Consider the following 17,396-nt stretch of genomic DNA (forward strand, 5'->3'; position numbering starts at 1 on the left):
GACATGATTTATCTTTGTATAGAAACCCGATAGTGCATATCACGTTAAATGGAACGTGTACATATTGTATAATAATGAATTCTTTGTCGCGAAATGTTCAAATATTTCGGATGTCTTAAAATCCATACTTTTTATATAAAATTTGAATCACGCTTCGATGGGAAATGACTTGATAGTCATTTACTCTTAATTTCATGATCTAATCATTTTCTTGTCAAACAACACCGCAAATATTTCAACTTTCATCGAATGCACTGCGGGTACCTCGGGTGGATCACCAAAAGCATTAGCGATGATTCAGGCAACTTTTCCTCGCGAGGTTTTACTTTGTGTAAATATACCTTTTTCAACAGATATATGTTAAATGTTTGATTTCACCACCTGCTCATTGCAGTGCCAGCTGATATCAAATTATAATTCACCCTCTGAAGACCACAGTAATAACAGTCAACTTATGGTGTCACCACAGTTTATTGTGTTCTACCGCAAGTATGTGGATTCCATGTATATATTATTGATCAATATGTCATGATTCATACACTGTAGAGTTCATTACAGTAGAATTAACCCCATTGTCCTCGACTGTTTGGCGGCATCATCAACTTATGATGAAAAACCTGATATGCGACACAATTACCACAGTAAGATATCCTATTTTAGTGTTCAATAACGGCGGACAAATATAAAAAAATTGCTTAATTTATAATAGATTCCAGACAGAATTTATTTTGGTTCAAATAGAGGATTTATCATACTTAATATAAACATAATGGAAGCATTTTAGGAGAGCTTGCCAATCAATTTAAAACAAGATGTCTCTAAATATTTGTTTAATAGAAATCGACGCAAACAAAGTTGAAGATAATTATATTAGAAATACATTTTCCCGTTAATCGATAAAACCATATGCCGAAAAAATCAGTATACTACAATGAATCTTAATAATAAGTACTTTATGCAGAAGTTCCTTAAATATGAAAAAGTATTCCCCATACCGATGATTATTTTTATTTTTATTGGTTTATTTATTGTTTTTAATGCTTTTGTTTTATCAAAATTCCCTGTAAAAAGTACGTCCGAAATGGTGTTGTTACGAGAGAGACAACGTTGCATTTAGATTGTAATGTCACGGACATCAGTTTTTTTATTCGGTTTGGATATTTTAAAAGGTTAACGTTCCTCTGGGTTTAAACATTGGAATGAAGATTAAGATGTCTGACGTGAAATATGACAACCGTTTAAATATGAACATTAACAGGAACATTTGGTTAAAATAATGTAATGAATGGTTGGTAACTTAGTTATATAGAAAAGTGTTAAGAGTTTTGTTTTGTTTTTATTCCATCGCCTCTCCGCTTTTGATTAAGTTGTCTTTTCACATTTTTGACCATAACATCAGTCCAAAAAGGAGAAAATGATAAGTTGTAAGAAAACTAACAAAAACACTGTATAGATCTATCTTGCAAAAACATGTCTGCATCTATTTGTTGTCGTCAGATCACATAGATATTTAAACACGTCACTTACCAAACGTGATTACTCACGTATTGTTATAGTAAAGAACAAGCAACCGCAGTTTTGGTGTGTCGTAGAGATTAGGGAAATGTAACTTTAATTATTTCAAAATATAAAAAAAATATCAATATATCTTCAATTGTCTTCAGTTTGACATTATGTTCATAGCATTTGATAGGTATCTTTCGGTGATACTGATACGTATCACTCGGTGTTAAGATGGCATACTTGTATTCTCAGAAACCGAAAAAATAATAATTTAAAAGATAATTCAGTTTCATTTTCTCATAACATAAATAAATAGAAAACTTATTAACTAGTTTTATTTAAATATTGTTTTATTTAATCGACTATAACAAAACAAAATCATCAACTTTGAATTAAGCATGACATTTCTTTCTAAGACTATCACAGACAGGGTTCGCAAGGGACTTTTAAAAGTAGTCATTAATGAAGACAAAAGAACAAGCACGCTGCACATCATATGGTCCTGGCTGCACGTTTATACAATAGGTAAGCTTACTAAGAAAAGCTGTAAAGTTAATACGAAAGTATAGGGCACTGTATAACCAGTCTATGTCAAATCTGGAGCACGACCTATATTCAGTCATTCGTGAAAATTGGTATATTTATCTCCCTGTGTTAACAACAATATCGGAGGATCCCGTAACTGCTATTTATAGCACGATGAAACATTTCTATATTCAGTCGTTCTGGGTTTCCCCAGCTGACCTTCGATATTGTATTTTCCCACATAATTGATATGTAAAACAGTATTATGTATATATACAGGTGTCGCATACAATGAAAATAATTATGTAAGTTGTAAAGTTCGCAGCTCACTAGACGCCTTCAAAATTTATGATCTGCAAGTTTGAGATTTTTTTCAATCAAGGAGTTAATAAAAATGGATACGGTTATGATATTGTTTAACATAATGCAAAAGTAAGACCTTTTAATGAAATATTTAAACCTTATAATATATGAATAATGTTGCTTGTACTTCTCTTATATAACATAAAACTTATATAGTGTTTGGCTAGCTCAAACAGCCTGGTGTTGATCAATACTAGTCTCAACAAGGTCATGTATTAATAGCTATTACAGTTAATGGTAAGGAGCTTGACCTATTTATTCAAAGTTCGTGGCCGGTCTTCATGCTTTTGTGGGGATTTCTATGTACATGTATGTCACATGGCTAATATCACATTACTAAAGCCTGCGGCTTGTGGTATGTGTGACCTACTCGGGGATCCCTGTATTTTAATAAAGAGGGAATCCCGAAACATCACAGTTAACACGTGAGCTTTATCCATAGAAACAGGTGATATATCTCCACAGTTCATGTGGTTTAACAAGATTTCAAACATGTTTACAGCAAAAACACACATTGCAATAATATTCCTGATAATTTTCAAAAACCCGATTGACTAATTGAAAATCGTCTCATACCGTTTCCCTCTAAGACGCGTTCATTTGCAGACGATGCTTTGAAAAAGGATCACAACAGTAACAGGACAACTCCATCGTCCTAGCATATTTATAAAAAAAATGTGGAAAATCAAGCGAAAACAATAATGCCATTAATGCTATGTTAAATTTAAGATATTTTAAACACTGTACGTGCTGTTGTTGCTTTTTAAGAGGGTCATGATACGTAGAATGAAAGCTATTATTTTATTTTTTGTAACATCAAATGTTATACATTCAATAAGTCAACGGTGTCAAAACTCAAGACAAATCAACTTTTACAACATGGTTGTCTTCCAGCAAGAGACAAACATGATTTACATTATGCTTGTCTTCAAAGAGAAAATGCGAATGTTAATAATTTATATATTTTGATTTGTTTATTTAAATTTTATTGCTATTAATATTCAGCCTTGTTCACAATTTAAATTCCTGTAAGTTATGCCTGCATATATCAATTAAATTATTTAAATTAATTGTTTGGTAGAAATTATTTTATTAACAGTAATTGTCATTTGAAAACATAATTGTGGGGTTTAGAGAAGCCACAAACTGGCAGCAGTTACCGACATATCGTCCAAAAAAGTGCTTCTATAAAGCAATGACATACCTAATATATAGGCTATAACAAAACCCGTGGTCAATCGTAAAAAATGTTCACTTAATATGAACATTGAAGATCAATTAAATTTATGGTGTTTCATATAGAGATCTTTTCCAGATAATGTTTTGCGGAAATTTATATTTATATAATTTTTCCGTTAGGTTTAACCTTCAAGAACAAGACGGATGTGGTTTGAACATTTTTCGCAGTGAAATATAAGAGTTACGGTGAACATAAAAAGATATACTTCCTTCAAGTGATATTTCACTTACTTTTGATCAATCGGAATGCAGCATTGACGGTAAAAATATCATTTTGATTGTTACGACATTTGTTTGTGCACAAAAATGACGGCATATTTTGTGTAGAACTATGACGTTATGATCACAAAACTGCGCCGTAATAATTGCAAGGGCAAATAACTCTGTACAATACAATAGCGGAATAACCTTTGGCGGAACTAGTAGTGACGGTCTTCAGTAAATAAAAGCGAGAAAACAAAATTAATGTAATAAATATAATATTCCTTGTTTCTTGATGAATATCACACGTGAAAAATATCAAGGTTTCCACCTCACTCGGTAACATATAACTGGTATTCATTAAGAAACAAGGACTATCCTCTAAATATTTAGAATACATTTATCTATGTTCATATAATGCCGATTAAAAATTAACAAGGTCTTTTCATATTGACTATTTAGTAATAAATTCATTTTCGACTATCTACCATAGACTGAAAATAATTTGATAAATAGTATATTCTTCCTGATATAAATATTACAAGTAACTTCTTATTTTGTTTTATTTTAATACTCATTATCATATGCTACTCTTATCATGTGTTGCATGCATATCAACTTATTTTCATTTTCTAATTCACTGTTTACATCAATAGAGGAATACTATCAACAAATGTCGATAAGCATGAAGTCATTTTGACCTTTAAGCTTATTTAGCATTGCGGAGGTGAAAATAAACCTGTTTCTTTAGCAATACAAGTTTCTAGTACCAACTTAACATTTTATGATTAAAGAAAACGGTGTTTGATCTGTAAATTAAGACACCATGATATCTAGTTCTTATATGTTTGGTCTTGAGAATATGCTTTGTGCAAACAAGATGAAATATTCACATGTATGATAAAAGATATGCTTACATTGGTGTTTTCTTTGGTCTTGTTTTAAGTTGGAATCTAAGTGAAACCTAACTGTTAAAGGCGTAGATAAAATCTGACCATACATGTACATTATCCCCAATGGGAGGCACGTGTCCTCATTCGATGTAGCTTTGCACCAATCACAATAGGACGGATGTGAAATGAACATCATTTTTTAACGCGGATGAGAGCCAACAGTTGCCATTTTCTTTTAAGAAGAAAAGAACATTATTCAGATGAGTGGGTTTGATTGTGTACTGGCTTTAAGTAGCAAAACTCGAATAACACTTGAACGCGATTAACGGAGTCTTCTGCCGTCGCTACTAAATGCTGATTTTATTGTAAGTTTAAATCGCGATGTGTTGACAATATTATAATTTACATATGGCTTGTCTTGTTGAGTTTCTCTTTAATCCATCCTCAATGCTATGTATCAATCTTGAAGTTATCGCTAGCTTTTAAATCACATTACACATCAAAGAGTGTCTTATTTCCATTGATGTTGTGTGAAAGATGCTCTACCGCCGACGGACCCTAAACGATACTCATCATTTGAACAATAAACGGTGTTTAGTCATATATTCATATATATATATATATGTCTAATTAACACAAAAATATATATAAAATAATTTATTTTGTTTTTTTTTTGTGCATGTGCAATCATTACTTCATTCCATATAAGACATAATGTTACGGATTTTTTTCGGGATACAATTAATTATTTTTAATATTTTCATCTTGACGTAAAATTAGAATCTCAAACTTTTCAATGGTGATAATGGTGTAAAGTAAGTTAGTTAATTCGTCTATTCCTGTTTTAAATAGAGAAAATATACCATTTGTCAGCAGTGGAGCATCTTTAAGTGAGTGCTGTGTGTTTTGGTACCATGAGGTATTATGTAACCGGCTTAACACGAGATTGGAACACATAGCTTACAAATCTAGCTTTCGGCCAATGGACGGCAAAAGAATGTGTTTTAACCGTTGCTGCATTATGTATTGACCCGGGTTACATGACCTCGGAAATATAACTCGTCTTCGTGTTTCAAGCTATTAATAGTGATGTTTATATAGTTTGTTTCCATGTGAAACAAAACATAATAACGCACGATTTATTTTATAGATTTTAGCACAGTCACCTGTTAGCTATAAATAAAACCATTTGTTAAAATATAAGATTTTTTTTTCTGCAACTTTGAAGTCTTGTGTATACAATGTATGTGCAGGTGATATATTATACAAATATTTCATGGCCTACTGTGCTCTAGTTCATAATATTTAACCCGAGGTGGTGGTAATCAACAAATGTTATATTGCACGAGGCCGAAGGCCGAGTGCAATATAATATTTGTTTATTACCATCACCGAGGGGTAAATATTATGAACTAGAGCACAGTAACCCATGAAATATTTGTTTTATTACATAATCACAAGTTTTTCAGTTGAATATTATTATAAAATGAATACGACAATCACTTAACAAAATCATCAGCACCGTACCGTACGGAAAAGCTTCAAATACTATTGAAGATTGACGTATAAACCCGTACGTCACGTTGTTACTCCGGTTTGGATGTCTTATTGTCTTCTTTAACAATATTAGACCTGCATGCAGCCTTTTGATCTAATACATTCGCCGTGTCCGTCCTCTACTCGATAAACGTCTACATGACGTGCTTGTTTCGAGATCTATAAAGCTAGCGCGAAATTGAACGTGAACCTTTGTGACGTCATAATAACGTAACTCACTGTTACGCGCGATTCCTCGGAGGTTTTCTACAAAACTAGACAACAACAGCGAGGTGTTCCTAAAGCCGTGCAATATAACATCTCGAACCGTGCAATATAACGTTTCCATGGGAGCGTGCAATATAACTTCGAACCGTGCAATATAACAAGGTTTTATTGAACGGTCGGTGTAATAGTTGAAAATATTATATTTCTTCATATATAGATTGGTGTAAACAAATTATGTAATAAAATACTATATGCCAATAAAGATATCACTGATAGTTCTCGTTTAAAAAGAAAGAAAAAAGGTTAAAAACATAACAATGGGTTTTTTTTTTACTTTATTTTAACGTTATCTACGACTAATTCATGGGTTTGAATCAAAAGTGAAAAATTTAAAGTCACTTTGACTGAATGGATTACACCCGACACAAGGCAACCTCTTTGGAGCCGCCAGCTCAAGACGTTGTATGTGAAGTAGCATTGGGAGTAGTCGGAAACTCTTTTGGTTTCTATGTTTTCTCTAGGAAACTCCCCACCAAAGCTTTTTAACACTCTTGAAATTTATAGCCACCAATTCGGTACTCCGGCTTACCTATATTACCATCGTCTAAGCCTTGCATATCTTTAAATAACCCTGATTGTTAATTAGGACATTAAACTAATCAATTCAAACCAAAGCATTCTTACTATAACCAAAGCAATCTTACTATAAGATAGTTTAATATCATATCTTCTTTCTAGTAACATATGTTTATAACGCTATTTAAGTGCAAACACGTAATATGAAATAAGGCCAACAGTTCATAAACAGGTAAATCGAAAGGACAAACCCCTGCATGTTTTTAAATGAGGAAAAACCCAAGTCACATACAAAGTTGTGGTAGATCATCCATCTCAGCTACTGTTTAAGTTCATATATCAGAAGCTCAAATGTTAAATCAGAAAAAAACCAATCACTTATTGCTGTATAAGCTTCAGCTGTAAACACAATGCATTCATTAATAGCATATATATGTCACATGATATTTTGACGGTTTTTACAATTGGCTTCAAAACTTCACAATAAGTATCACAGATAATCAGTTCTAACAGTTTATGGTGTCGTTATTGCCTCTAAAGAGAAAATAGGAAAATCCATCTTAAAATGTGGGAAAACCTCATCTGAAACTAGCCAAAAGATAAACTATGTTAAATGTGCATGGATTAGCGAAATGAGCAACCGATACAGCCTATCAATAACGTGTCACTCAACCACCGATTCTTATAAACAGACATACGAGTCATGTGTTTTCAATAGATTCCCTACAACCCTCCATTTTCTCTATTCCATGACATGCTCAGTTTGTACATATCATTAACAGACGACCGCTGTTTATATAAACATGATAATATGATCCACATTCAATTCACATGCCTTCATGCCGAAGGCAGATTTATTTAAATTATAAAAGCATTGGTCAGCAATACGCGAATGGAGAAAATACTAATACGCATAGAGTATATTCATCTGTCAAGTAAATAAAGCATAAGTTTTGTTTCATTTTTGTTTTCATTTTACTGAGTCTCGTATGGTCAGTTTGTACATATCAAACGCAGACGACCGCTGTTTATATCAACATGATAAATAAGTCCACAAGCCTAAGGAGAAAATGTAAACGAATAGAGTATATCCATCTGCCTTACTTTATGTGCATTTCACGAAGTATGAATCCTTCTATAAGATCATTCGCTAAATTCTAGTTATATTGTTCTGTCACGAAATCAGGTTTTATTCCGCAAAAATTGCGTATGAGTGAAATTAATTTTCCTCTTGTCTCTAGGTATTACCTTTGGCCGTTTTACAGTGCAAGTGTTCTGAAGCATACTGTCAGATAGCACATTCTAACATCTCACCGGACCTGCCACTGGCTATGTATTGAGCGGTAGATAGGAGTGTGTAATTGAGCGGTAGATAGGAGTGTGTAAAGTGTCGTAGACTATAGTGAGGTTTGGTCAAATGATATTATCACATTGTTAATCACACAAGTTAATCCAGGGCCATTATTTCAAACAAAGATTTTTTTTTTTTTATTTTTTTTTTAAATAACTTATATGATTTAGTAAAAGGACCAACTTGCACGCACATACACATTCCCCACAAACCCACCACATATAGGGTTATCATGTATATGACCGCGTTGTTTTCCCCCTATGGACAAAGTCTTACGTTACACCTTACACCTGCCTGAATGCAGTCACCGTGACAAAGGATACAGTGATGACTGATGATTCTGTTGTAAGAAGGACTTTAAAAACTTCAGTTATTTCATCCTATTTCGAAATCGAAATACATTAATGTATCTATCACATTAAACTACACCAACTGTCTGTGAGGTATCCATTAAATTGTCTAGCTAACAAAGTACAATAAATCCACTCCTTCACTATTCCAGAGCCCAGTTTCATGAACATTCCTAAACTTTAAGGAATTCCTTAACTTAAAATTCTCTATGGAAAACATTACGTAGTTAAGGAAGTCACTTTAAGTTAAGGAGCCTTTCGTAATGCTTCCCTATGAAGAATTTAAAGTTAAGGAATGTTCATGAAACTGGGCCCTGTTTACGATGAGAAACATACTTCGTTGTCTAATGAAAATTATGTTATTTGTATCCATGTATATACTTTCATATTTCGAATAATGATTTGATTAGTAAAGATTTATTCCACATTTGATAAAGTTGCTTACACCTCCGGATCGCATGGTCTTGTCATGAACATATTGCTGTATAATGTGTGGCCATATGAGTTTATTATATTTACTCTTTTCTTCTGTCATACGTTTGTGTAAACATTATTTAAAAACTGAATTGTGGTCATATTGTGCCATATCTCCATTTTACAGTTTGCATTTAAATATATGTGATCAGATTGTCACAATTGCAAAAGTAAAACTTGGGCTGTATCGGAGGAAATGTGAAAATATTCTTCGTCAAAATGCTTAACTTTTAATAATTAATATGAATTTAAATTTGACTGAATGCTCTTTTTAGTAGATAAAAAGGCTTGGTATTTCCGAAGTTATGTTTTGTTATATACATGCGGGATAAATATAGGATTTCGTTATTTCTATTCTTTATCCCCCGAACTAAGGCATGATAAACACAAGGATTTCTGCCTCGACAATTCGTAGATCTTGAGGATAGTTTATTTCAGGGTATATCTAAGTTTATATTAATCAATTTTATGTGTATAATCTGTATAGAGCATTTGCATTTGAATATGTAAAAGAAAATCAATAGTGTGTCAATACGTTCACATTAAAGAAGACGCTAGGAAAATATATAACTGCATGGCAATTTTTATTGTAAAAATTAAGACAGAATTCTAATAAGATTTTTTTTCAAATATATAAAAGTCGTTGAATCGTAGATTGTAAACCAAAATTCACAAGTTGCACCTATTTGTAGATATTCGAAAAGAAATGTATCTACATAACATTGTCACATATGTACTCTTGTAATAAATTGTTGTTAATTAACATTTTGACGTGTATTGTCATATGTAATCATCACAATAGATATGAATACATCAATCCATTCAATACACAATGTAATGCCTCTTCACAGTTAACAAATAATTGACGCCTTCTATGAATGAATGTTACTAATGGACTGTTTGCATGTATCACAATGTGGCGATAGTATAAGTAAATCTTAACATACCCACTTCATCTTAATTCAGTAACCTATCTACACTGAGGAAACCACCATCAGAAAAAGAGCGTTTCATGTAAGTATCTTATTCTGAATAGCTTGATCATCTTTTTTTCTTTTTACTTCCTTTTTTCCCTTCCTATTCACAATTTAATTATAATACTCGTTTTCTTCCCTATTGATCATCTGTAAATTATTATCTTGATCAACCAGTTGCTTTCTCTATGAAGTGTAACCCCTACACATTCTTCACATTTTGTCTTCATGAAGTATCCGAATTAACATTTACTCCAGTTTTGTTCATTAACTATACTGACTTCATGAGGTTCTTTAAAGCTGAAAATGCACGTTAAAAATGAAAAAAAAAACATACAGTTTAACTATATCTTCCGGTCATTAATCTGGAAATGAACGGTGACATGCTTGTTGGAGTGTTTTAGCTGCATGACTATCATTCTTATTTCTGGATAAAATATAGAACTGACCGGGGTGTTATTGTTGTTGTATTTTTGTGCTTTTATAAGCTTGTAACAGCTTGATCATTCCGATTCTATCCATTTGAAATAATCAAATGTAATTTTGTGTAGTTTGATCATCGATATTTTGTCTCTATGACATATTTTTAGTATATATGGATCCCTCATATCCTTTCACTGAAAATTTACAAAATTTGAATCTTCCATATTCTTTCTATTGGCCATTCATAGTCTTTCTTTTTTAATATTTTCTGTCTCTATGAAATATTTACCCTGTTTGAATCTTCCATATTTTTTCTCTGTGAAATATTTACATTATATGGGTCATTCATATTCTTTCTTTTTTAATATTTTGTCTCTATGACATATTTTTAGTATATATGGATCCCTCATATCCTTTCACTATGAAAATTTACAAAATTTGAATCTTCCATATTCTTTCTCTGTGAAATATTTACATTATATGGGTCATTCATATTCTTTCTTTTTTAATATTTTGTCTCTATGACATATTTTTAGTTTATATGGATCCCTCATATCCTTTCACTATGAAAATTTACAAAATTTGAATATTCCATATTCTTTCTCTGTGAAATATTTACATTATATGGGTCATTCATATTCTTTCTTTTTTAATATTTTCTGTCTCAAATATTTACACTGTTTGGATATTCCATATCCTTTCTCTATGAAATATCTACACTATATGGGATATTCATATTTTTCTTTTTGAAATATTTTCTGACTGTATGAATTATTTACACTGTACGAATCTTCCATATTCTTTTCCTGTGAAATGTTCACACTGTATAATTCCTTCATATTCTGTCCTTATGAAATGCCCCCTGGCGTAATCTGACCCATATTCGGTCAATCATTATTAAATACTGTTCTGAAGCTTAATGAACCCTACCGTTATGACTTTATGAAATATTTCTTCTGTGTATATGGCTCATTTCAATGCATATATATCGTTAAATTATACACAGGTTTAATATTTATTCTGTCGCTATAGCTACTTCTTTCTCGTGCTGTAATCAAAGGGAAATAACTCGTACAAAATTTAGCTGGTTACGATTACGCTATAGGAACCAATAAATGATTTTGTTTAGTAATAACGATACCTTAATTTCATTCGTTTCCTATAGATTTTAAGTTTATTGTCCATTTCTACTGGACTCTACTACTCATATAACACAAAAGAAAAGCGAATATGAATTCTTGAGGGATGTAACCAGATATACTACCATGGATAGTAAAGCAGTTGATCCCCATCTTTGCTAAAGTGTTTTCATTTACTCCATTTAATATATAACAAACAGGTTTTTATAATAAGAAAAAAAATATCGCGTGTATTTCCGTCATTTATTATAAAAACAAATGACATCAGTCACTTCAAGAATATGGAGTTTTTGTTGTGTTTTTCCATTATACAAACACATCACATCCAGGGTCTTAAAAGAAATAAAATGTTTTCAAACTTTGGGAAATATTGATGTTTGCAACCTTCTTTTCAACTGTAGTTTCTAGGTTTTATTTGATTTAGTGTATTTTCTTTTAATTCCAGCAGATGAAAAAGAGCAATTTTATCGAATTAATTAATAATCTAGTTTAACAAAATGCTAACTTTATAGAAAAAATAGTCAGACATCCATGTATGCATAAATATACCATCTACATGCAACGCGCATGCTTCTCCTGTCCACGTGTGATGTCTTCGGCTTTTTCCGTTCGATTGATGACAAACATTTTACCGACTTTAAACATTAAATATATCGATTGTATTTTTAAATTGTGTAATTGCGAGAAAGTGTAAATTTAGGATGTGTAATATGTTGCAAAATGCTTGGCTTCTGTTATTAACGATGAAATCTAATGTTAAATTCCCTTTAAATATTTGGGTTAGATATTAATCGAAATCGAAGAAAAGCCTTTTGAAAAAAAGATACACAAGTTCGGAATAGTATTGTTTTAATTACTATTGTTGCTTAAACAGGAGTTGTAACGTGATGGCTCACCCAGTGAGGTTCATACCTATTCTAGTGTTGCTAGCGATTTGTTTGACCCGAGGAACAGAAGGAAAATATAGAAAGTATGCTAAGCATGTTTTACTGGTATCCATGGACGGTTTCCGATGGGATTACATCGACAAAGCAAAAACTCCCAACTTTGACCGACTGGAGTGTTATGGTGTGAGATCGAAATACGTCACCAATGTATACCCAACCAACACCTTTCCATCACACTACACCGCCATCACAGGTAAATGCATTATTTAGTGGTTCGACAGTGACATACGGACAATTATCATTTTGGTACAAAAAAGTATCATCAAAGCATTAGCAGTGGCTTTATTATTTTTTTTCCTTTTATGTTTTTGTTTAGCAGACAAAATTTTAGACTAACAACAATAATTGTTTCAGCGAGTATACCTTGTAAGGTTTGCACCAATAACACGACCTTTTTTAGTTATAATGTTTTGTAGTGTTCAGTTATTGCTAGTGAGGCCCTATCAAATGTATTACTTTCGCAGTGATTAAGAAAAAGACACATTTCATTGCTGATATCGAAGTTTAAAAGAAAATAAGAGCTTAATATTCTATTCACCCTGTTCCCTTTTTTTAAATAACCTGTGACATTTCTGTTCATTCTCCATCCTAATCGGGCGTCAGAATTGTACCTGCTGTCCTCTTTGCATGATCGTTAAAGGCTACTAAATGGCATATTATTTTTTCTCTTTTTAATTACAAATTTCTTTTTTTTTTTACATCAGTTGGGCGTTCGCCACCTTTGGAAAGATCTAGGTTCTGTCCCCTGTCCGAGACGCACCATAGTCTATAGCAGTGATAGTTGCTGCTCCTGTTTAGTTCCCAGCACACGTTAATGGAGTGGGGTGACTGGTTTGCTAGTTATTAAGATAACGTGACCGAATGTGGCGTACTCGTTCTGTGTCTCTGGCAGCACGTTTCAGTGAGATAGCACTAAAATAATGGCAAGAGTATTACTATTACAAAGATTCACAAGAACATACTGCAGTCTCCCAAAACACGCACGAACTTCACACACGCAACACACCGCATCTACGTAAGGCCGTCCTTAAATGACCCTGACTGTTAATAGGGTGTTTATCTAACCAATCAAACAGTATAGATATTTTATAAAGCTTTCATTTTAAATCTTAAAAGATCATACATTTGAAAAACTATTCAAAACTATTTGATAACAAAATATAACGTCGAAAAGTGTTTTTTTCCATTCCTGCTAAGAGTCGTAGAAATATTTGTTTATACATTATGTAGATCAAATCACCCGTGTATAAAGGTGAATAGATTTTTTATGTTGTGGAGACAGGAGTACACAAAATCACTGAGAACCGAAATGACAGCATACTGATTTAACTGTTATGATTTCATGACATACATTCAATCTCGTCCTGTGATATTCCGTAAATCATTAATAAACCTTACACTGTTATATCAGAGGCAGCGTCGCAAACGACCACGTGATGGTTTTTTTTATGTTAATTGATGATGAATTAAATCAGTTGCAAATGAAAATGCTGGTTACAATTCAGATCTTATGAATCCTTTTGAATTTCGCAAAATCTTATATCATAATAAAACTAAGTTACAGTTGATCATAGTTTCTTGAAATTGAAATACGACATATTTATTGTTCCCATTCTTTTTTACATAGGCTTGCATGCTGAAAGTCACGGAATAGTTGGGAATTACATGTATGACCCAGACTTTGATGAAATCTTTACCATTGGGACGCACGACACAAAATGGTGGGATGGAGGCGAACCTGCATGGATAACGGCCCGGAAACAAGGCCTTACTTCCGGTACTATGTTCTGGCCCGGAAGTGAAGTCGAGATTCAGGGTCTTCGCCCTAACAGATGGTACTATTACAACGAGTCTATAACGTACGATCAGAGATTAGACATCGTTATAGACATGCTGAAAGTGGACAAGTTAGATTTTGTTACTCTGTATTTCCATCAGCCTGACTTCCAAGGTCATGTCTCTGGACCTTCTTCGCAAGGACTTATCGACAAGGTCGAGGAAATGGACGAATATATTGGAAAACTTTTACACAAATTGGTAGTAAACGGTCTTAAAGATGACGTGAATCTACTAATCATGAGCGACCACGGGATGACCGATATAGACCATGATAATAAACTAGTGGAGATATGGGATCTAGTGGATAGGTCTTTGATAGAGCGAACAGTGGACACTGGCGCATTGATGCACGTGGTTCCGGTCTCTGGACAGGAACAGGCTGTGATTGACGCTATAAATAGTCATCCACACTTCACAGCTTACAGAAAGGCGGACATTCCAAATCGTCTGCACTACAAAAATAACCGACGGATAATGCCAATCTTCGTTATGGCTGACGAAGGCTGGACCATCACATTTGTATGAGAAATTATCTCAAATTTGTTATTTCTAAAATAATTCAATCCTATTTGATAATGATTAAGCCAAGTATTTCCCTGAAGCTATTTGACATAATCTATTAATTGCGTGTGCAAAAATAAATATTATCATAACATTTTTGTCAATTAAGCGTAACAAATTGTTTTGTTGTATGTTTCGATAGACCGAAACGTCATATCGGAGCCTTATTTCGCCTCTCGAATAGAAAGGTTTTGAATATATTTCCATTAATATTATATGTGGTAAATGGAATCTTACACTAGTGGCTACGCAATATGAAAATTATTAAACCTGTTTAATAATTCAATATACCACGAGCGTTTAATAAATTCACATTACATAGCTATTAGTGTAATGTACACAATGTACTATCTACAATTCATCAATCTGAAAGCATGTTTTGGAAGATTCCAATTTGATCTATACAAAATTCGATTTCGATAAAAAAAAGATTAGTTTCATTTGGCGTTTCTTATTCATTGCACTACCACATAGGCATACACGCTTTATCAAACATATCATGTATCACGTGAGTTATTCATGTTTGTTTTTATTTTATTTTGAATGGTGTCACTTGTCTATTGTCGATGTAGCTATGAACATATATATATATACAATTCCATAAATATGTTTTAGGATCGCGATTTCACAAGACGGTATACTAAAAAGGGTGGCCATGGATTCGACAACAGGTTGATGTCAATGAAGTCAATTTTCTACGCTATTGGGCCAAACTTCAAACCGAACTATGCGGCGCCACCTTTTAAGTCCGTTGACCTATACCCGCTTATATGTGAACTACTGGGGATAAGACCAGCACCTAACAACGGCTCCCTGTGTAATACTGCAGACTTCCTAAAGCCATACAGGAACTACAATGACAAGTTCTACAACTATGGGCTACTTAACCTTCTACGTTTCTATTCCATGCAGCAAACTCGCCACAGGAAAAAGGATGGAAAGCTGACATACGACCTGTATTAAGGTTACATCAGGATTTCTTGTTTTGATTAATAAAAAGAAACTCTGGAAATCGATTTTACTTATTTATAGTTGAAATTCTTATTTTATCTGAAGATATGTTTGGAAGTGTAACATCCATACAAAGATACAATGTTTGATTGACTTAACGTCGTATTAGCAGCCAGTGTCTATTGTTTATTTTAATGTCGTGAGGAGTTTTTACAAACAGTTGGACATAACAAATGCTAATTTCTCAAAGCCGCTTAATTTTGTAGAATCATCTGAAATCTATCCTCAGACTTCAATTTGTGTATATTAATTGATCATTTGTATCTGATAATATCAGCTAGTGAGGTAACCATCGTCCTTAGTATACGATAGATATTGTGTAGTGATTACTTATTTGTATAAAGTCACAATAAACAAAGAACCAAGTGTTCGAAAAGAGCTACCGTCCTCTGCTTCAGACCACCATAATGATCGAGATCTTTTTTAAAGTAATTTGTGCCGTATTTGTCATATTCACGAATCAAGATATGCTTTTAGCCTTTTGATATGTTATTCATCACCAAAAGTTACCAACACTTTGGGAATTACAGTACTTCCAATGCATAGGTTTTAACTCTACACGCACAGATAAACGCTGAAAACGAGTTTTGGCAGTACTGCAAAAACGTATTATATTTACATATGTAGTGAAGTGAAATGAATACATACGATCCGACCATGAAGCCAAATTGTAGTCTACAATTTCATTACACATTCTTACAGTGTTATTAGTAATTGTAAAGTGATATCTGCAGATATGTTTCCATCTTACTTCAGGCATAAAAAAACATCAATTTTACAGTACATGATTTCTGTGTTGCAACTAACGTTTATAAGGCATCTGAAACCATTTGAATGATATTCACAGCGTAATTCACCAAACAAACCTCATGGTATTCAATAAATTAATGAAGAAAAAAATCCCATTTCAAAATTTTCGTTCAATTACGGCACATATAACTTTAACATGAACAGATGTTTTCTCAAAAACATAAGCTACATACATATATATGTTAATATCATATTTGGCAATATACTATAAAAATCGAAATGCCAATATATCAGCTAATGAAAAATGGCATTATGAACAGTGGTCTCGTTTCCTCCGTGTCTGTTACAGATATAATTGTTATGCATATGCATGAAAGATTTAGGATGAATATCAAACAGGGTATCTTATATTCCGGGTTATGTTATCAGTGCATTTCGGTGAATCTCTATATTAAACATTCTTAATAATTGTTTATAGTTCTGTCATTTTTTTGAAGTCACAGTGTATGGTAA

The 17,396-nt window shown here is 32.8% G+C and overlaps 1 protein-coding gene across 1 annotated transcript; it reads left to right on the forward strand.

The window, feature by feature from the left end:
• Positions 1-12,652: 12,652 nt before the first annotated feature.
• Positions 12,653-17,325, forward strand: LOC138325723 (ectonucleotide pyrophosphatase/phosphodiesterase family member 5-like). Its single transcript, XM_069271563.1, has 3 exons — positions 12,653-12,915; positions 14,350-15,080; positions 15,738-17,325. The coding sequence occupies exons 1-3, from the start codon at positions 12,663-12,665 to the stop codon at positions 16,083-16,085; spliced, it is 1,332 nt and encodes a 443-aa protein (XP_069127664.1). The 5' UTR covers positions 12,653-12,662; the 3' UTR covers positions 16,086-17,325.
• The last annotated feature ends 71 nt before the right edge of the window (positions 17,326-17,396 follow it).

Source organism: Argopecten irradians, chromosome 6 (assembly GCF_041381155.1).
Source record: "Argopecten irradians isolate NY chromosome 6, Ai_NY, whole genome shotgun sequence".
Lineage (NCBI taxonomy): Eukaryota > Metazoa > Mollusca > Bivalvia > Pectinida > Pectinidae > Argopecten > Argopecten irradians.